The 23,146-nt window shown below is 42.4% G+C and overlaps 1 protein-coding gene across 1 annotated transcript in view; it reads right to left on the bottom strand.

The window, feature by feature from the left end:
* The window catches only part of COPG2 (COPI coat complex subunit gamma 2), a 90,936-nt gene that overhangs the window by 10,185 nt on the left and 57,605 nt on the right, over positions 1–23,146 (bottom strand). The window contains exons 14-23 of the mRNA XM_069765366.1: positions 18,672–18,915; positions 17,562–17,637; positions 12,142–12,245; positions 11,881–12,006; positions 11,671–11,736; positions 11,015–11,154; positions 8,981–9,152; positions 8,788–8,885; positions 8,423–8,561; positions 561–659 (exon numbers count right to left, since the gene is read on the bottom strand). Coding sequence (XP_069621467.1) covers positions 561–659; positions 8,423–8,561; positions 8,788–8,885; positions 8,981–9,152; positions 11,015–11,154; positions 11,671–11,736; positions 11,881–12,006; positions 12,142–12,245; positions 17,562–17,637; positions 18,672–18,915 — 1,264 coding nt within the window. The remainder of the gene's footprint in view (positions 1–560; positions 660–8,422; positions 8,562–8,787; positions 8,886–8,980; positions 9,153–11,014; positions 11,155–11,670; positions 11,737–11,880; positions 12,007–12,141; positions 12,246–17,561; positions 17,638–18,671; positions 18,916–23,146) is intronic.

Below are 23,146 nucleotides of genomic sequence, written 5' to 3'. Positions count from 1 at the left end.
GTCAACAATTGGATGATATCACCCATCTGATTCCTTGATACCGAGTTCAGCCCTGGTTGTCTCTATGTCTATCCTCCACCATGGACACTATTTTGGTTGGCCACTGCAAGTAGTCACATCAGTTTTCATTCTCTATACTGCGCTGAAAAATGTAATCTGCAGTTTGACTGGTCAACAAAGACTGTTTTACATCAGGCTAATGTTAGATAATAATGACCCGGCAGAAGCATAGTCGTAAATATTATCGTCATTAAGGAAACCATAACATGGGTTTTATCCTTCACCTATCAAAATAGCAGACAAAAACTGCTACATTATTCTGTAATAATTACTCTATGTTGCACTATATAGGCAGGTAATGAACATAACTATTAGAGATGGGTGAATCGAATTCAGGCAGAATTTCGACCCAGCAATTTCATTTAATTTGGATTTGCTTCACATGAATTGCCTAAACTGGCCGTGATCATTTTACATATTGCATTGTAAGACACAATAATCTAGTAATCTGAAATCCACAACAAAGCGACTACCTAGAAGTATGCTCAATTTCTGCTCACCTGAGAGATAAAGCACATGAGAGTTCTTGTTCTCTGGCACCTTGTCAGATCGCTCACATGGTTGCATTCCCAGAAATTTTATGATGTTTGTAACAGCATCTATGGTAACAAAAATGTAAAAAAAAAAAAAAAGTTAACTTGGGGGTCACTTGGGAAATAGCGATCACAAAATAATAAGTTTTCATGTATCCTTTAAAAAGATGTGTAGTAGAGGGGTTACAAGGACACTAAACTTCAGGAGGGCAAATTTCCAACGGATGAGAGAGGATCTTGGTGCAATTAACTGGGACGATATCCTGAGACACAAAAATACACAAAGAAAATGGGAGACGTTTATTAGCATCCTGGATAGGACCTGTGCACAGTATATACCGTATGGGAATAAACATACTAGAAATAGGAGGAAACCAATATGGCTAAATAGAGCTGTAAGGGGCGCAATAAGTGACAAAAAGAAAGCATTTAGAGAATTAAAGGAAGTAGGTAGTGAGGAGGCATTAAATAAATACAGAAAATTAAATAAATGCTGTAAAAAGCAAATCAAGGCAGCAAAGATTGAGACAGAGAGACTCATTGCCAGAGAGAGTAAAAATAATCCTAAAATATTCTTTAACTACATAAATAGTAAGAAACTAAAAAATGATAGTGTTGGCCCCCTTAAAAATAGTCTGGGTGAGATGGTGGATGAGGATGAGGAAAAAGCCAATATGCTAAATGACTTTTTTTCATCAGTATTTACACAAGAAAATCCCATGGATGACAAAATGTCTAGTGATAAAAATTCCCAATTAAATGTCACCTGCTTAACCCAGCAGGAAGTGCGGCGGCGTCTAAAAATCACTAAAATTGACAAATCTCCGGGCCCGGATGGGATACACCCTCGAGTACTGCAGGAATTAAGTACAGTCATTGATAGACCATTATTTTTAATCTTTAAAGACTCCATAATAACAGGGTCTGTGCCGCAGGACTGGCGTATAGCAAATGTGGTGCCAATATTCAAAAAGGGAACAAAAACTGAACTCGGAAATTATAGGCCAGTAAGCTTAAACTCTACTGTGGGTAAAATCCTGGAGGGCATTCTAAGGGACGCTATACTGGAGTATCTGAAGAGGAATAACCTCATGACCCAGTATCAGCACGGGTTTACTAGGGACCGTTCATGTCAGACTAATTTTATCAGTTTCTATGAAGAGGTAAGTTCCGGATTGGACCATGGGAACCCAGTGGATGTAGTGTATATGGACTTTTCAAAAGCTTTTGATACGGTGCCACACAAAAGGTTGATACATAAAATGAGAATAATGGGGATAGGGGAAAATATATGCAAGTGGGTTGAGAGCTGGCTCAGGGATCGGAAAAAAAAGGGTGGTTATTAATGGAGCACACTCGGACTGGGTAGCGGTTAGCAGTGGGGTACCACAGGGGTCAGTATTGGGCCCTCTACTTTTTAACATATTTATTAATGACCTTGTAGGGGGCATTCAGAGTAGAATTTCAATATTTGCAGATGACACTAAACTCTGCAGGGTAATCAATACAGGAGGAGGACAATTTTATATTACAGGATGATTTATGTAAACTAGAAGCTTGGGCTGATAAATGGCAAATGAGCTTTAATGGGGATAAATGTAAGGTCATGCACTTGGGTAGAAGTAATAAGATGTATAATTATGTGCTTAATTCTAAAACTCTGGGCAAAACCGTCAATGAAAAAGACCTGGGTGTATGGGTGGATGACAAACTTAAATTCAGTGGCCAGTGTCAGGCAGCGGCTACAAAGGCAAATAAAATAATGGGATGCATTAAAAGAGGCATAGATGCTCATGAGGAGAATATAATTTTACCTCTATACAAGTCACTAGTTCGACCACATTTAGAATACTGTGCACAGTTCTGGTCTCCGGTGTTTAAGAAAGACATAGCTGAACTGGAGCGGGTGCAGAGAAGAGCGACCAAGGTTATTAGAGGACTGGGGGGTCTGCAATACCAAGATAGGTTATTACACTTGGGGCTATTTAGTTTGGAAAAACGAAGACTAAGGGGTGATCTTATTTTAACGTATAAATATATGAGGGGACAGTACAAAGACCTTTCTGATGATCTTTTTAATCATAGACCTGAAACAGGGACAAGGGGGCATCCTCTGCGGTTGGAGGAAAAAAGGTTTAAGCATAATAACAGACGCGGATTCTTTACTGTAAGAGCAGTGAGACTATGGAACTCTCTGCCGTATGATGTTGTAATGAGTGATTCATTACTTAAATTTAAGAGGGGACTGGATACCTTTCTGGAAAAGTATAATGTTACAGGGTATATACATTAGATTCCTTGATAGGGTGTTGATGCAGGGAACTAGTCTGATTGCCGTATGTGGAGTCGGGAAGGAATTTTTTTCCCCAATGTGGAGCTTACTCTTTGCCACATGGGTTTTTTTTTGCCTTCCTCTGGATCAACATGTTAGGGCATGTTAGGTTAGGCTATGGGTTGAACTAGATGGACATATAGTCTTCCTTCAACCTTAATAACTATGTAACTATGTAACAATACTGTTAACCCCTTCACCCCAAGCCTGTTTTCACCTTCATGAGATGGCCAATTTTTTCAAGTTCTGACCAATGTCACTAACGGATCCCATTGATTTTGAGGATGTTTTTTCACAACAAATTGTACTTCATGATAGCAGTAAATTTTGTTTTTTATGACTTACGTTTATTTGTGACAGAAAAACAGCTGGCACATCCAAACTAGTGTGAATAGGTGCATACCAGGAGCAGCTACCTCCATACACAATATACAAAAAAAGGTTGCACTCTATCGTGCCAAAGCATGTCTAATATGGAATACATGAAATATGAATAGCAAAATGGCTTTGGAACATTAGGAAAATATTTGAGAGACGCTTTGCACAGAATTTGATCAAATAGTGTGAGTCCATCAACCATCGTCAAGGTGGTCTCATTAAAACTGATGGGTCCCTGACATCCCTGTCCAAATTACATCTATTCACACTTGGTTCCGGCCAACCAATATGTAGGCCTTGCTGACAGAGGTGTCCACATTCACCCAGGCATACAGACATTGGCCTTCGGTAAGTGTTCACATTTGGACAGGGTTGTCAGGGACCCATCAGTTTTAATGAGACCACCTTGACGATGGTTGATGGGCTCACACTATTTGATCAAATTCTGTGCAAAGTGTCTCTCAAATATTTTCCTAATGTTCCAAAGCCATTTTGCTATTCATATTTCATGTATTCCATATTAGACATGCTTTGGCACGATAGAGTGCAACCTTTTTTTGTAGATTACGTTTATTTGTGTTAACATTGGAAAATTGGTGAAAATTTTGAAAATCTGACAATTTTCAAACTTTTAATTTTTTTGACCTTAAACCAGAGAGTTATTTATACTGGTATGCATGGTCCCCTCATCTCCATCCAGGTATGCACAGTCCCCCCATCCAGGTATGAACGGCCCCCTCATCCCCAGCTTGATAGGCATGGCCCCCTCATCCCTCTCCTAGTAGGCATGGTCCCCCTCATCCCTATCCTGGTATGCAGGGCCCCCATCTCCGTCCTGGTATGCATGGCCCCCTCATCCATATCCTTGTAGGCATGGTCCCCCATCCCTAGACTGGTATGAATAGACCCATCATCCCTAGGCTGATAGGCATGGCCCCCTTTTATCCCTAGCCTAGTAGGCATGGCCCCCTCATCCCTATCCTAGTAAGCATGGTCCCCCCATCCCTATCCTGGTATGCATAGCCCCCTCATCCCTAGCCTGGTAGGCATGGCCCCCTTATCCCTAGCCTGGTAGGCATGGCCCCCTCATCCCTAGCCTGGTATGCATGGCCCCATCCTTATCCTGGTATGATTAGCCCATCAGAAAAAACAAACAAAAAAAACAACACATTTTTTTATACTTGCATTCCCTGTGCTCCCTCGTAGTGTCCTGTTCCGATGCCAGGAGCAGATTTATGCTTGTAAGCAGCGTATGGCAGGGACGTCATGCGCTGCTTACAAGCAGAGCACAGCTGCTGGAATACTCACTGCTCTCCATCCTGGAACTATGTGTGTGAAGAGCAGTGAATATTCATTGCTCTTTAATTGCGAGCACAGTGTTAGGCCGGTTTCACACGTCAGTGCCTCCGGTACGTGTAGTGAGGGTTTGCTCACGTACCGGAGACACTAACACACAGAGACCCATTCAAATGAATGGGTCTATGCAGATTTCAGCGTGTTTTGACGGCCCGTGTGTCCGTGTGCAAAACATGCAGACATGTCCGTTTTTACCTGTACACACGGCCCGCCAAACGTCCCGCACACGGAGAACAGTGTACACCAGGGGTGTCAAACTGCATTCCTCGAGGGATGCAAACAGGTCATGTTTTCAGGATTTCCTTGTGTTGCACAGGTGATAATTTAATCACCTGCACTGAATGATTCCAGCACCTTGTGCAATGCTAAGGAAATCTTGAAAACACGCACGGTTTGAGGCCCTCGAGGAATGCAGTTTGACACCCCTGGTGTACACTGTCCTCCGTGCACACAGCCGGCCGAGGGGGAAGCAGCGCTACTGCAGGCTGCTGTTCCCCTGCATGTGGTGCTGAACCAGGCTCTCATCCATTGTCCCCTGCTGTGCTGGCGAGCAGGGGACAATGAATGAAAGAAAAAAACTACGTGGGGGTACCCCCCCTATATTTTACAACCAGCCCAGCAAAACTCACAGGTGCGGACTGCTATTCTCAGGCTGGTAAGGGGCCATGGATATAGGCCCCCAGCCTAAAAAAAGCAGCCTGCAGCTGTCCAGAAAAGGCGCATCTATTAGATGCACCAATTCTGGAGCTTTGCCTGGTTCTTCCCACTTGCCCTGTAGAGGTGTCAAGTGGGGTTATGAGGAGTTTATGTCACCATCCTATTGTAAGGTGACATTAAGCCGGCTTAGTAATGGTGAGGTGTCAATAAGACACCTATCGATTACTAATCCTATAGTAGTTAAATGGTTAATAACACACCACACAGTAAGAAAAAAAGTATTTTAATGAAATAAAACATTATACACATTTTTTTCCATCTTTATTAGTCTGCCATTCCAAGCGAAGCCCTCGATTTCTTGGAAAAAATGTCAAAATAATAAACCAACAATATATCATACCTGTCCGATGTACAGTCAGTCCCATGCAGTAATCCATATCTAGGGGAATTTACAGTTTATAACTGGGAGCGCTGCTAATGCGACCTCTCCCGACTGTAAACTACTAGTGAATGAATGAAACGCTGGGAGCGGAGCTTCAGTGACTAGCGGTGACGTCACCGAAGCTGCACTCCCTGGCGGCCTGAACTAAAATGAACTCTTCAGCGTGGGAAAATCAGCTGGCATTTTCCCACGCTGAAGAGTGACATTAGGAAGGTGACATTAATCCCTCATTACCACTGCTACAGGGCAAGTGGGAAGCACCGGACAAAGCTCCAGAATTGGCGCATCTAATAGATGTGCCTTTTCGGGCAGCTTCGGGCTGCTTTTAGGCTGGGGGAGGCCCATATCCATGGCCCATTACTAGCCTGAGAATAGCAGCCCACACGTGTCTGTGAGTTTTGCCGGGTTGGTTGTAAAATATAGGGGGGACCCTACGTCATTTTTTTAAATTAATTGACAGCCGGCTTCAGCACCACACGCAGGGGAAGAGCGCTTACTGTAGCGCTGCTTCCCGGAGGCCGTCCATGTGGTTCTGATGCGGCACACGGATGTATCGCACGGACACGGATATCTCCGGTACCAATACTGGCAATATTAGGAAGTGTGAAACCGGCCTTAGCCGCAGCCGTCTGCTTCCTGCAGCGGCCAGACATTCACATATGAAGCTACTAAAAGAAATAAATATTCACTGCATTCCACGTCTATAGGAGTGTAGCACAGTGAATAGTCATTGCCTTAAGTAGCGGGCACACACGAACGCCCCGGCAGCTACAGGAAGCCGGCTGCTGAGGCTAACAGCGTGTCCTCTATTAAATAGAAAAGAATATTCATTGCTTTCCACTCCCATGGGTATAGAATGCAGTGAATATTTAATTTTTCTTTAGCAGCGGCACAGGAGTTAGCCACAGCTGCAGACTCCTGCCTCCTGTGACCCGCTGCTCCTCAGCCTCTCCACCACAGCCGGTACATCCGGAATATAAGACGCACCACATTTTTGGGACGAAAAAAGTGTGTCTTACAGTCCTAAAAATACAGTAATTATACGACTTTATTCTTCGCACCAACCCGAAGAATAAAGTTGTATAAATACCATATTTGGGTTGGGTTTTGCATCGCCATATTTTGAGAGCTATAATTTATCCATATTTTGGCTGACAGTCATGTGGGGGCTTGTTTTTTTTCACTTTCTATTTTGATTTTTGGGAGGTAGAATAAACAAAAACCAGCAATTCTGTAATAGTTTTTTTTTTATGCTGTTCATTGTAAAAGTGATAAGGCAGGTTTATTTTTCGGATCAATACGATTACAGCGACACTTCATTTATATAATTTTTTTAAAATGTTTTGGCTTTTACACAATAAAAACTTTATGGAAAAAAAATATTTTTACATCGCTTTATTCTGAGAGCTGTAAGTTTTTTATTTCTCCGCTGAGGGAGCTGTATTTTCAGCTATACCAATTTTATTTCCACTTTTTGTTCGACAGTATGATGAAAAAGCATGCTTTTTTGCAACTTTTATTTATTTTTTTCACAGGGTCCACTGAGGGGGTTGACTAGTGTGACAGTTTTATAGATCGGGTTGTTCTGGACACGGCAATACCAAATGTCTATTTTTTTTTTTTTGCAAAAATATACGTATTTATGGGTATAATTTTTTTATTATTTTGTGATTTTTTTTTAAATATTTAACATTTTTTTGTTTACACAGTCCCTCTATGGGACTTTAACTTTTATTACTCTGAATGCTGGTATAGTGTATTGCAATGCACTAGCACAGTGCAATGTGCTGCACTGACAGAAGCCTCTTAGACCATGCTCCTGGCATGGTATAACAGGCTTACTGTAAGCTGACGACGACCTCAGGTCGTCATGACATCGCTTGGGCCTTTAGGATGAAATCACAGGGGCGCCGATCAGACTGAAGAGGGAGCCTCCTACCTCTTCTAGCCCCCAAATGTTGCCATCGATATTGCAGGCACCGCTCCTGGCAGTGACATAAGATGTGTTCTCGGAGGCAATTGCACGGGCACAGCTCATGTGCCGTGCACGATTGCCATGATGCAGCCATACGTCAAAGGTCGGGAAACTGGGTATGTGAAAAGTTGTGAAGGGGATAAAGGCTTACTCACCCCCCAACCTCTCCCCAAAAATTCCTATATCCACCAGAAATGTGATAACTAATTGATTAATTGCAGCTCACTGGGGGGTCCAACTGCAGTTACCCCAAGTGAAACCAAGAGCAGTGTGCTGCACTCGGTAGTCCAATAGACAAATTAATGGAGCAGAGGGCTTTACATGCGCACTTCTGCTCATTCCCAGTGATCAGCAAGTTATGCTCTATCACATCGGTTTTATTTAGGAATAACCATTTAAATATCAATTTGTTAAATCTAAATGACTCCATTTTACGTTAAAATAAAAACATTTAGATGATTTTGGTGTTATAATGCGTATTGTGAATGAAGCGAGTTACAATGAGTTAATATTTGCGAGGTGACACCAGATTTACATGTCACTAAAACGCCATATACTATGGGCCTCACAATAAACAAGGTGCTGTTGCAAAACATTTTTGTAATAGGAATGTGGACATCTCTCATACACCCAATAAAGCCCCATACAAAGCAAAGTCTGTGTGACAGATTAGCGAGAGAGTAACTTACCTTCCAGGGTTTTAGTAGTACTGAGCGCAAAGGTTTCCTCTTTCTCATGGGAGTCTCCAACCTCATCCCATGCTGCTCCAAAATTTGGCTTCAACACTTTTTGAATATGGTCTTCAATAGTAACCTCTAAGTCTTCAAGCTACATAAATAAAATACAAATCATAGAAATATCACTGTTTCTCCCACTTATATTTATATCATGGTCAACATTTATAAAAAATTCCAATTCATCCTTTAAGGTTTACTATGGAAATCTATGAGGCCAAATTTTCCCAAAAAATCTACATAAAATGCACACAAACTAAAGGTACAATGAGGCATATAAATAGTATGTTCTGCTGCAGAGCCCTCATGAACGAACATACCACATATTCATCGCTGTAACCTTCATCATCAGGGACTCCTGTGTGAGGATCACAGTCTCTGACCACAAACTTCATTGTACAGTTAAATGTGCACGACACTGAAAAAGAAAATACATCCATCACATAATTCAAGGTGAGAAGGAATTAGGCACACACGGCACACACAGCACACACTTGTTTTCCATCGATGTACCTGCTGTGGACTCATCTTCAGGAAGCCTGACGAGAGTGTAGCATATGCCAGGCTGGTTGTACTGGAGACTCGGCGCTTGGACATAACAGACTACTTCATACCCTTCTGAAGGCTCCACTTGAACAATAACCTTTTCCAAGAGCTGGTCATTCAGGGTGTTGGTACAGTCAAACTATATGAACAAAGGGAAAATGAAGAAACTATTTTACAGGGGAATAATGTATATACCGTATATACTCGAGTATAAGCCGAGATTTTCAGTCCAAATTTTTGGGCTGAAAGTGCCCCTCTCGGCTTATACTCGAGTCACGGTAGCGGTGGGGTCGGCGGGTGAGGGGGAGAGGGCGCTGAGGTATACTTACCTAGTCCCAGCGATCCTGGCGCTCCCCCTGCCGTCCCACGGTCTTCTGTGCTGCAGCTTCTTCCCCTCTTCAGCGGTCACGTGGGACCGCTCATTAGAGAAATGAATAGGCGGCTCCACCTCCCATAGGGGTGGAGCCACCTATTCATTTCTCTAATCAGCGGTGCCGGTGACCGCTGACAGGAAGAGCTGCAGCACAGAAGACCGCGTGACAGGCGGGGAGCGCCAGGATCGCTGGGACTAGGTAAGTATGTCATACTTACCTGTCCACGTTCCAGCCGCCGGGCGCCGCTCCATCTTCCCGGCGTCTATCTCCGCTCTGACTGTGCAGGTCAGAGGGCGCCAATGACGCATATAGTGTGCGTGGCGCCCTCTGCCTGATCAGTCAGTGCGGAGAGACGCTTGGACCGGACACCGGAACGAGACGCCGGGAGCTGCAATCAAGAGAGGTGAGTATGGCTTTTTTTTTTTTTATTGCAGCAGCGGTACAGATTTATGTGGAGCATCTATAGGGAAATATGAACAGTGCAGAGCACTATATGGGGCAGTATGAACGGTGCAGAGCACTATATGGGGCACAGCTATGGGACAAAAATGAACGGTGCAGAGCATATAGGGCACAGATATGGGGCAATATGAACGGTGTAGAGCATATAGGGCACAGATATGGGGCAATATGAACGGTGCAGAGCATATAGGGCACAGATATGGGGCAATATGAACGGTGCAGAGCATATAGGGCACAGATATGGGGCAATATGAACGGTGCAGAGCACTATATGGGGCACAGATATGTTGCAATATGAACGGTGCAGAGCACTATATGGCACAGCTATGGGGAAATAATAAACAGTGCAGAGCACTATATGGCAGAGCTATGGGGAAATAATGATCTATTTTTATTTTTGAAATTCACCGGTAAATGCTGCATTTCCACCCTAGGCTTATACTCGAGTCAATAAGTTTTCCCAGTTTTTTGTGGCAAAATTAGGGGGGTCGGCTTATACTCGGGTCGGCTTATACTTGAGTATATACGGTATGTAAAGGATATGAACACCTCTGACATGGAAATAAATCATTTTTCCATATGACAGGGGATACCGGAAGTTAATAAAATAGCAATCGTCATTCATTTTCAGACCCCTGAGATGCAGTTTGCATGATCCAAGTTTCAGATTTTTCTCTTGTTAGAGTGTCCCTCCATGTAATAAATGCTGGATGTGATCTGTGTGTGTATTCAGGGTGCAATGTCTTCACTTCCTTTCATATGTCATCTTAGCTCTAGTATTGCACTTGTTTCCGCTCCATGTGCTTTTATCCTCACCTATAGCCCATTTTCTCTGCCATTTCTGAGACTGTAGATGGTTCTCCCCTCTCTACACAGTGGAGAAATTTGTATGAGGTCTCCCTCCCCACTACTATAGCCAAAGGTGAAAGAAGGGATGGGAGTACAGAGAGATCCTGAGTGAATTTATATCTTCTTTGCAGAGCAGTGTGCTAGATAAAAGACTTGCAGACACTCAAGAAGCAAACTGGTAGTAAATGTTTAATATTTCCTAAGTTGCTTATCTTCGCATTTAGAAATCAAATTACCGGTAACAATAAAAAATGTGCAAAAGGTGTACATGTGGCCTTAAAACCCCAAAATATACAGGAAAGAAAAGCACACCAACCTGAAAGACAATATGATCCGTGAAAACATGCTTAACACAGCGTACAAAGTACTCGGTTTCTGCTTCTGTGAGTTGCACAGGTTCAGAGGACTTAAACAGTGGCCCCAAGTTTCTGAATTCTGGAATGGCTGACAGTTGTTCTGCAAGGAGAAGAGCATCAGATCAACTGTAGCAAATCTGAGAAGGTGACCAGTCTGAGCAAAAACAAGTTCTGACATTCAAATTCCTTACACCTTATCACTATAATCATTCTCTCACGCAAAAACTTTTCCTCCGTGATTACCTATACATTTAACAACTACAATTCTAGAGATTCTTATCACAATTGATAACCATTTACTAAAATATACAATCAAACGTTTATTGGGGCGAGGGTAATATTCTTATTACTTGGAGCCCACTCGAAGTAATTGGGCCACAGTGCTAGTTTTATGCTTAAAAGGCATCATCATTATTTTAATTCATAGTGAGTGGCTAGGAGAGCCACTGCCTAAGGAGAAAGACGAAAGACATAAGGGCTTTCCATTAGTTCCTAGTATTTACGAGGGTCCAAGAGGCTGGAAATTCTCTTATAATAGTAGGTCATTTCCAATGAAAAATCAATAACATTTAGTATAAGTATTATATACACATTAAAAAAAAAAAATCACCATTACCTTGAAATATGTCTTGGCGCACAGGAACGGTTTTGCCAAGCTGCTTGCCAGCCACTGGGGCAAGTTCTAAAAGAAAAACAAGGTTATACTGACATTTAATACAACTGGAAAACAAATGAAATGAATCATAATGTTAGAGCTAGCATTTAACACAGCAGGACACTACAGAGGTGCATTTACTTTGGCTTACAGAATCTTTGTGGCATTTACCTGCTTTTTGTTCAACAAGAGGAACTGTGGATAAAGGAACAGACTTCAAATCAAATGGTTTTTCAGATGGCTCCAGAGTGTACTGGTGTAAGGCTTTCTCCATACCAAGTACAGACACAGTCAGGCCTGAGAATATGTCAAGACAAGGGAAGTAAACTGCAAATGTGAATCCAATCCACAGCCAAGTCTCTCACCTGCCTAATACTGCACTGCAACTTGTATTAAATCTTACATATGGCAATAACAAAGAGAAGTACAAACCATTCAAAATATAGGCTGCATTTAGAGTTAACTGTTTCTGCTTTAACACATTGCAGTAAAAGGTTGCTCTGTCCCGGACTTCATCGTCACTGTCCATCATGCACCTGTGAAGTATATAAGAACAGGACATTACATTCTTCACAAACCATCAATTTAACAAGACATGACACTACAGTAGTAACAGGGTACTAAAATGGGCCATTGCACAAAAATAAAATTGGGTCCTATAACAGGAGTGATGTGTTCACATCTTGGGATTGTAGATTATACCCAGTGGACTGGATCTAAATGGTAATTGGTTGCAGCCAAATTTTAGTTTCTAACAAACAGATTAGTCAGGCAAAGCACATAGCCCTCAGAGGACTTTTAACCCCTTCATGACCTTGGGATTTTTCGTTTTCCCGTGTTCGTTTTTCACTCCCCTCCTTCCCAGAGCCATAACTTTTTTATTTTTCCGTCAATTTGGCCATGTGAGGGCTTATTTTTTGCGGGACGAGTTGTACTTTTGAACGACATCATTGGTTTTAGCATGTCGTGTACTAGAAAATGGGAAAAAAAATTCCAAGTGCGGTGAAATTGCAAAAAAAAGTGCAATCCCACACATGTTTTTTGTTTGGCTTTTTTGCTAGGTTCACTAAATGCTAAAACTGACCTGATATTATGATTCCCCAGGTCAGTACGAGTTCATATGCATGTAAAGAAGCTGCGGAGACACCATCACGTGTTTCTCGACGCAAGCAGTGAATAGCCAGGCCTTTCCCCGGGAAGGAACAACCACGGGAAGGGCAGCATCCAATAAAGGAAAGCCACCTATGCCAAGCATGGTATCCATCCACAGACAGCTGTTTCGGGGTTTTTGCCCCTCATCAGTGTGGAGTAGGAATCTGGCTATTAGGAGCAGTGCCTAGTAAAAAGGCTATAAAGGCACAGATAATTGGCCTCGGGGAGACCAAAACATCCAACACCGCGGAGACACCGTCACGTGTTTCTCAACGCAGTGATTCCAGAACACTGCGTACGAGTTCATAGACACCTAACATGACTAGGTTATTTTTTACCTAAGTGGTGAAAAAAATTCCAAACTTTGCTAAAAAAAAAAAAAAAAAATTGCGCCATTTTCCGAAACTCGTAGCGTCTCCATTTTTCATGATCTTTGGTCGGTTGAGGGTTATTTTTTGCGTGCCGAGATGAAGTTTTTAATGATAGCATTTTGGTGCAGATACGTTCTTTTGATCGCCCGTTATTGCATATTGCAATGTCGCGGCGACCAAAAAAACGTAATTCTGGCATTTCGCATTTTTTTCTCGCTACGCCGTTTAGTGATCAGGTTAATGCTTTTTTTCAATTGATAGATCGGGCGATTCTGAGCGCGGCGATACCAAATACGTGTAGTTTTGATTTTTTTTTTATTCATTTATTTTGATTGGGGCGAAAGGGGGGTGATTTAAACTTTTATATATTTTTTTTTTTTTCACATTTTTTTTTACTTTTCTTTTTTACTTTTGCCATGCTTCAATATCCTCCATGGGAGGCTAGACGCAGGCACAACGCGATCGGCTCTGCTACATAGCAGCGATCTTCTGATCGCTGCTATGTAGCAGAATTGCAGGTGTGCTGTGAGCGCCGACCACAGGGTGGCGCTCACAGCTGCTGGGGATCAGTAACCATAGAGGTCTCAAGGATCTCTATGGTTACTATTCTGAAGCATCGCCGACCTCCGATCATGTGACGGGGGTCGGCGATGCGATCATTTCCGGCCACCCGGCCGGAAGTGGTAGTGAAATGCCGCTGTCTGCGTTTGACAGCGGCATTTAACTAGTTAATAGGTGCGGGCAGATCGCGATTCTGCCCGCGCCTATTACGGGCACATGTCAGCTGTTCAAAACAGCTGACATGTCCCGGCTTTGATGCGGGCTCACCGTGGAGCCCTGCATCAAAGCAGGGGATCTGACCTCGGACGTACTATCCCGTCCGAGGTCAGAAAGGGGTTAAAATTATGATTTCTCTGGAATGCTGCAGCATTTCAGAGTAAACCATATAATGACTTCCAAAAGTAATCACCCCCTTGGTATTTTTCGTTTTCTCACAACCTGGAATTTCACTTTCTTTTTTGCATCAGTTCATGTAAAGAACATGCCTACAAACTGTGAACATTTGGTTTTCCTTTTATTGTGAAGCAAAAAACAAAGGACAACATAATTGAAAACTTCAGCATCCATAACTATTCACGCCCTAAAGTCAGTACTTTGTAGAACCTTCTTTTGCGACAATCACAGCTGCAAGTCACTTTGGATAAGTCTCTATGAGCTTTCCACATCTTGCCACTGGGATTTTTGCCCATTCCTCAAGGCAAAACTGCTTCAGCTCCTTCAACATACAGTGGGGCAAAAAAGTATTTAGTCAGTCAGCAATAGTGCAAGTTCCACCACTTAAAAAGATGAGAGGCGTCTGTAATTTACATCATAGGTAGACCTCAACTATGGGAGACAAACTGAGAAAAAAAAATCCAAAAAAATCACATTGTTTTTTTATCATTTTATTTGCATATTATGGTGGAAAATAAGTATTTGGTCAGAAACAAAATTTCATCTCAATACTTTGTAATATATCCTTTGTTGGCAATGACAGAGGTCAAACGTTTTCTGTAAGTCTTCACAAGGTTGCCACACACTGTTGTTGGTATGTTGGCCCATTCCTCCATGCAGATCTCCTCTAGAGCAGTGATGTTTTTGGCTTTTCGCTTGGCAACACGGACTTTCAACTCCCTCCAAAGGTTTTCTATAGGGTTGAGATCTGGAGACTGGCTAGGCCACTCCAGGACCTTGAAATGCTTCTTACGAAGCCACTCCTTCGTTGCCCTGGCGGTGTGCTTTGGATCATTGTCATGTTCAAAGACCCAGCCACATTTCATCTTCAATGCCCTTGCTGATGGAAGGAGGTTTGCACTCAAAATCTCACGATACATGGCCCCATTCATTCTTTCATGTACCCGAATGAGTCGTCCTGGCCCCTTTGCAGAGAAACAGCCCCAAAGCATGATGTTTCCACCACCATGCTTTACAGTAGGTATGGTGTTTGATGGATGCAACTCAGTATTCTTTTTCCTCCAAACACGACAAGTTGTGTTTCTACCAAACCGTTCCAGTTTGGTTTCATCAGACCATAGGACATTCTCCCAAAACTCCTCTGGATCATCCAAATGCTCTCTAGCAAACTTCAGACGGGCCCGGACATGTACTGGCTTAAGCAGTGGGACACGTCTGGCACTGCAGGATCTGAGTCCATGGTGGCGTAGTGTGCTACTTATGGTAGGCCTTGTTACATTGGTCCCAGCTCTCTGCAGTTCATTCACTAGGTCCCCCCGCGTGGTTCTGGGATTTTTGTTCACCGTTCTTGTGATCATTCTGACCCCACGGGGTGGGATTTTGCGTAGAGCCCCAGATCGAAGGAGATTATCAGTGGTCTTGTATGTCTTCCATTTTCTAATTATTGCTCCCACTGTTGATTTCTTCACTCCAAGCTGGTTGGCTATTGCAGATTCAGTCTTCCCAGCCTGGTGCAGGGCTACAATTTTGTTTCTGGTGTCCTTTGACAGCTCTTTGGTCTTCACCATAGTGGAGTTTGGAGTCAGACTGTTTGAGGGTGTGCACAGGTGTCTTTTTATACTGATAACAAGTTTAAACAGGTGCCATTACTACAGGTAATGAGTGGAGGAAAGAGGAGACTCTTAAAGAAGAAGTTACAGGTCTGTGAGAGCCAGAAATCTTGATTGTTTGTTTCTAACCAAATACTTATTTTCCACCATAATATGCAAAAAAAATGTTAAAAAAACAGACAATGTGATTTTCTGGATTTTTTTTTCTCAGCTTGTCTCCCATAGTTGAGGTCTACCTATGATGTAAATTACAGACGCCTCTCATCTTTTTAAGTGGTGGAACTTGCACTATTGCTGACTGACTAAATACTTTTTTGCCCCACTGTAGATGGTTTCCTCTGTTGCAATCTTCAAGTCTGACCACAGATTCTCAATTGGTTTAAGGTCTGGGCTTTGACTAGGCCACACCACACACAAATTTGCCCTTAAACCACTCAAGTGTTGCTTTAGTAGTATGCCTTGGGTCATTGACTTGTTGAAAAGTGAACTTCCGTCCCAATTTCAAATCACTGACAAACAGGTTTTGCTCAAGAATATCCCTATATTTCGCACCTTCCATCTTGCCCTCAACGCAAACAATTTTCCATGTCCCTGCTGCTGACAAACATCTCCACAGCATGATGCTACCACCACCATGTTTCACTGTGGGGACGGTGTTCCTGGGGTGATGCGCTGTGTTGGTTTGGCACCAGACATGACATTTACCTTGGTAGCCAAAAAGTTAAATTTTGGTCTCATCTGACCACAGGCACCTTTCTCCATACATTTGGGGAGTCTCCCACATCTTTTTGTAAACTCAAAATGAGCCTTACAATTTGTGTGAGTAAGTAAAGTTGTTGTTTTTTCTGTCCATTCTTCAATAAACGCCACCTCTATCAACTGGATGGCTAAGGCTTCTTTCACATTTCTGTCGGTAGTCGGCCGTCACAAAGCGTCGGCGCGACGTACTGACGGGACGTTTGAGAAATGTTGCAGCCTCTGTGGCCTTTCAGAAAAGGTGTATACACTGACAGACCATGTTACACTTAGATTGCACAGTGGACTTCCTTTCACTAAGCATGCGACTTATGAAGGCAACTGCTTACACTATTACGGTATGTGCACACGTCAGGATTTTTAGCGTTTTTTTTGCGGAATTTCGCCATAAAAACGCTATAAATCCGGTAAAAAAACGCTAACATTATGCATCCTATCTTTTATAATGCATTCCGCATTTTTTGTGCATATGTTAGCGTTTTTTTCCGCAAAAAAAAACGCATACCGCAAAAAATCCGGACATGCTCTATCTTTTTCTGGATTTTCTGCGGATTTCCTATCAAAAAGGACATTCCGGGAAAAAAAAAAAACCGCAAAAAATCCGCCCCAAAAAAGCGCAAATTCCGCGAGAAATCCGCGTGAAAAAAGCACGCGGATTTCTGGCAGAATTCTCAGGATTTTGCCAGGAAAAAATCCTGACGTGTGCACATACCCTAAATGTTCGGGGGCTTTGTAGTAAAAGTTGTGAATGCATATACCAATTTTTATTTATTTGGTTCCATAAATTCAATTTATGCCTATATTTTTCTCACTTCACTAACAGACTACTTAGTGCTGATTTTCGTGCTGCTGTGGTGTTTGCAGAATGAATCGGATAACAAGATCCCTTTAAATTGGAGAATCAATTTTTTTTTTTAATTAGGAAACAGGTTCAAATAAATTATGAAGTGGTGACCTAAATAACGGATATGGATATCTTCCTAAATTTGTTTTTACGCATGTTCCTTACCTCTGCAGGAGAACCAGCACACTAGGAAGAAGACATTCGTTCTGAGCGCCAAATTTTGCCAGTGCACTAACAGCAGCTGCGGAATAAAAATAGAAACAAAACCTTATTTACTCATAATTCTACACATTTAATAATGTAGTCCTTGTCATGTTATGCTTCTAAGCTTTGGCTGAACCTTTGCCGCCATGTCATGTACCATTACCTGTTAGTCTGTGAAGATGCAAACACTGCTGGATATTAGAGATGAGAGAATAGATTTGCAGGACTTTTTGTCGAGCAGCTACACGAGTATTCTGAGGCGACCGGACAGGAACTTTGAGGACTGCCTTCTATCTGTCGTATTCCCAGGGTCTTTTTCTGATTTGTAGACCGGGGTTACAAAATCATTGCGGAGTATTGCAAATGTGCCAGGCCTACCAATCAGATGAAGCACCAGGGATGTCGGCAGGTAGGAGGCAGTTTGTAGGGTTACTGTCTGGCACACAAGGACTATTGAGGTGGCAGCGGAAACAGGGTTCTTCAAATCAATTTGCATCACTACTGGATTTAGAGTCCAGAGTGAAAACTATTATGCTAATCTCTACTGGATTTGTATATTATGACCACATGTATGTACAAATGTTTTAAGACTTTAGATAAAACACCTCTGGTTCAGTGTATTTAAAGCTAACAAAGTTATAAATCCATTTGCATAAGCCGTTGCCCTGATTTTCTCACGCACACCTGGCTGTTTTCTTAGGCCTATGCTTCAGAAGCAAAATATTTGGGCACAGCGTAGCTTACATACAGAATATCAGAATAACTTCCTAAGTTGTAAAATAAAAAAATCCCCAAACCCTAATTTGTTGGTTCAGACCAAAGTTAAGAAGACATCCTAACTACATAGGAGGATGACAGACCAAAACCTTTGGTAATCAGCACTCTTTCTCCTATTGGCACCATGCAAGTGACGAATCATGCTAAAAGAGTAAAGAATGTAAATTTGAAACAGATATTTTTAGGCTTTAGAGTGAATTATTAACTATGATTTCATAACTAGGTTTTTAAATTCGTACAGATCAGAATGACCAAGAACATGGTGCAAGGCAATCTACATCATGAGGTCTTTACCTGCTCTTACAGCCTCATTTTCCAGGACCACTCTGTTAAAAACAAAGCGGATATACTTGGAAGGGTTAGGTGTCCGAGGACCTTCTCTGCCCAATAAGTGCAATATCTTTGTGGCAAGCACAGTATGTTCACAGTCCTCAATGAACTCGCACAGATGAGCTAGCCCAGATTCTTTACTATCCGGGTTCTCCTCTATAATGCTGATGATACAGTCCACAATAGCTCGCTTGTATTCAAATCCGCCCTGCAAAAAGACGAGGATGAAGGCTTCAGAGACCAAACAGACTGTCAGATTAACCGTTTTAATTATTTGCTTAGAATTAGGCTAGCACCCATAATATAGAGCAAAACATACTATAGCTGCAAAGATTATATCAAATCAATTTCTGGCAAGACCTCTAGTAATCGCTTATCTACAAGACCAGTTTTCCTTTTTTGCACAGTTTCATTTTTAAAACACTGACGGCGGTCGGTCAATGATGCTATTTAACCCCTTCATGACCCAGCCTATTTTGACCTTAAAGACCTTGCCGTTTTTTGCAATTCTGACCAGTGTCCCTTTATGAGGTAATAACTCAGGAACGCTTCAACGGATCCTAGCGGTTCTGAGATTGTTTTTTCGTGACATATTGGGCTTCATGTTAGTGGTAAATTTAGGTCAATAAATTCTGCGTTTATTTGTGATAAAAACGGAAATTTGGCAAAAATTTTGAAAATTTTGCAATTTTCACATTTTGAATTTTTATTCTGTTAAACCAGAGAGTTATGTGACACAAAATAGTTAATAAATAACATTTCCCACATGTATACTTTACATAAGCACAATTTTGGAAACAAAATTTTTTTTTGCTAGGAAGTTATAAGGGTTAAAATTTGACCAGCGATTTCTCATTTTTACAACGAAATTTACAAAACCATTTTTTTTTAGGGACCACCTCACATTTGAAGTCAGTTTGAGGGGTCTATATGGCTGAAAATACCCAAAAGTGACACCATTCTAAAAACTGCACCCCTGAAGGTACTCAAAACCACATTCAAGAAGTTTATTAACCCTTCAGGTGCTTCACAGCAGCAGAAGCAACATGGAAGGAAAAAATGAACATTTAACTTTTTAGTCACAAAAATTATCTTTTAGCAACAATTTTTTTATTTTCCCAATGGTAAAAAGAGAAACTGAACCACGAAAGTTGTTGTCCAATTTGTCCTGAGTACGCCGATACCTCATATGTGGGGGGGAACCACTGTCTGGGCGCACTGCAGGGCTTGGAAGGGAAGGAGCGCCATTTGACTTTTTGAATGAAAAATTGGCTCCACTCTTTAGCGGACACCATGTCACGTTTGGAGAGCCCCCGTGTTTTTTTCACAAAAAAATTCTTTTAGCCTCAATTTTTTCATTTTCACATGGGCAACAGGATAAAATGGATCCTAAAATTTGTTGGGCAATTTCTCCTGAGTACACCAATACCTCACATGTGGCGGTAAACCACTGTTTGGGCACATGGTAAGGCTCGGAAGGGAAGGAGCGCCATTTGACTTTTTGAATGAAAAATTATCTCCATCGTTAGCGGACACCATGTCGCGTTTGGAGAGCCCCTGTGTGCCTAAACATTGGAGCTCCCCCACAAGTGACCCCATTTTGGAAACTAGACCCCCCAAGGAACTTATCTAGATGCATATTGAGCACTTTAAACCCCCAAGTGCTTCACAGACGTTTACAACGCAGAGCCGTGAAAATAAAAAAATCATTTTTCTTTCCTCAAAAATGATTTTTTAGCCTGGAATTTCCTATTTTGCCAAGGGTAATAGGAGAAATTGGACCCCAAATGTTGTTGTCCAGTTTGTCCGGAGTACGCGGATACCCCATATGTGGGGGTAAACTACTGTTTGGGCGCACGGCAGGGCTCGGAAGGGAAGGCACGCCATTTGGCTTTTTAAATGGAAAATTAGCTCCAATCATTAGCGGACACCATGTCACGTTTGGAGAGCCCCTGTGTGCCTAAACATTGGAGATCCCCCACAAATGACCCCATTTTGGAAACTAGACCCCCAAAGGAACTAATCTAGATGTGTGGTGAGGACTTTGAACCCCCAAGTGCTTCACAGAAGTTTATAACGCAGAGCCATGAAAATAAAAAAAAAATTATTTTCTCAAAAATGATCTTTTAGCCTGCAATTTTTTATTTTCCCAAGGGTAACAGGAGAAATTGGACCCCTAAAGTTGTTGTCCAGTTTCTCCTGAGTACGCCGATACCCCATATATGGGGGTAAACCACTGTTTGGGCACAAGTCGGGGCTCAGAAGGGAAGTAGTGACTTTTGAAATGCAGACTTTGATGGAATGGTCTGCGGGCGTCACGTTGCGTTTGCAGAGCCCCTGGTGTGCCTAAACAGTAGAAACCCCCCACAAGTGACCCCATTTTAGAAACTAGACCCCCCAAGGAACTTATCTAGATATGTGGTGAGCACTTTGAACCCCCAAGTGCTTCACAGACGTTACAACGCAGAGCCGTGAAAATAAAAAATCATTTTTCTTTCCTCAAAAATGATGTTTTAGCAAGCATTTTTTTATTTTCACAAGGGTAACAGGAGAAATTGGACCCCAGTAATTGTTGCGCAGTTTATCCTGAGTATGCTGGTACCCCATATGTGGGGGTAAACCACTGTTTGGGCACACGTCGGGGCTCGGAATTGAGGGAGCACCATTTGACTTTTTGAATACAAGATTGGCTGGAATCAATGGTGGCGCCATGTTGCGTTTGGAGACCCCTGATGTGCCTAAACAGTGGAAACCCCTCAATTCTAACTCCAACACTAACCCCAACACACCCCTAACCCTAATCCAACCTGTAGCCATAACCCTAATCACAGCCCTAACCCCAACACACCTGTAACCCTAATCACACCCCTAATCACAACCCTAATTCTAACCCTAAGGCTATGCGCCCACGTTGCGGATTCGTGTGAGATTTTTCAGCATCATTTTTGAAAAATCCGTGGGTAAAAGGCACTGCGTTTTACCTGCGGATTTTCCGCGGATTTCACCTGTGGATTCCTATTGAGGAACAGGTGTAAAACGCTGCGGAATCCGCACAAAGAATTGACATGCTGCGGAAAATACAACGCAGCGTTTCCGTGCAGTTTCAGTGCATGCCATATCCTGGTCTGTTTCTACGGATCAGACTTGGTCATTCAAGTCAATGGGAAGGAAAATTATGGAATGCACAATTTATATGCTATATTTAATTATGTTACGAATGACTGTTGTATATGAACCTCTGAAATGTAAAGCGGTGCAGAATATATTGGCACTATATAAATAAAGATGATATAAATTAAGATTATTATTACTACACGTATGTCACTGAAGCCAAATCTGCCATGGTCATTAGAATGTGGCCTAAAAGTTATTCCTTGCACTGCTCATTAACATGTGAATCGGAGTATACATCAGACAAGTACAATGTGTGTCTATCCCAGGCAGTCTCAAAGCAAGTGATCAGAGCATTTGTGCACATGCACTGCTTTATTTCAACAGGCAATATTAGAGCCACTTTTTTGGGACCAGTGGGGCTCCAACTGCAAGACGGGTGATAACTTTGAATAATGGGAACATGCCTTTAAAACAGGTGTGAAAACAAGCTGGTCAATTTAGTTTATAGAGTTTATTGCAGAGAAGCTCATGTGTAAAAAGTTTATCACATATGACTACTACTGAGGAGCGAACGTGCTCGGATAAGGTGTAATCTGAGCATGCTCAGGTGCTAACAGAGTGTCTTCCGCGCGCTCAAAAATAGTGATTTTTGTGTACTCACCGTAAAATCCTTTTCTCTGAGCCACTCACTGGGGGACACAGAACCATAGGTGTTATGATGCTGTCGCTAGGAGGCTGACACTAAGTTGAGACAAAAAGTTAGCTACTCCCCTGCAGTATACACCCTCATGCTGGCTTCCAGAGACCCAGTTCAGTGTAAAAGCAGTAGGAGATCATTTACAACATATAACATAATATTAGAGTATAACATGTCAGAGTAAGCCAAAAAAGAAGGTTTTTGCTGTGTCCCCCAATGAGTGGCTCGGAGAAAAGGATTTTACGGTGAGTACACAAAAATCCCTATTTCTCCTTCACCACATTGGGGGACACAAAACCATGGGACGCCCCAAAGCAGTCCCTGGGTGGGGAACAATATAACTCCGTTTAGTAACTGACTATAAATGTGCAACGGCCGCTTGCAGAATACGTCTGCCAAGGGCCGCATCTGCAGAAGATTGAGTGTGGACATTGTAGTACTTCGTGAAAGTATGCAGGCTGGACCATGTTGCAGCTTTGCAAACCTGCTCTGCCGACGCCTGGTGCCGAATGGCCCAGGAAGCACCCACCAACTGAGTTGAGTGTGCCCTAATCCCCGCCGGGATAGGTCTGCCCCTGACCCGATAAGATTCTTGAATAGCTGATCGGATCCATCTGGCTATCGTGGC

The sequence above is a fragment of the Ranitomeya imitator genome, chromosome 4 (genome assembly GCF_032444005.1).
Source record: "Ranitomeya imitator isolate aRanImi1 chromosome 4, aRanImi1.pri, whole genome shotgun sequence".
Taxonomy (NCBI): domain Eukaryota; kingdom Metazoa; phylum Chordata; class Amphibia; order Anura; family Dendrobatidae; genus Ranitomeya; species Ranitomeya imitator.
This window is presented reverse-complemented; position numbering and strand designations above follow the sequence as displayed.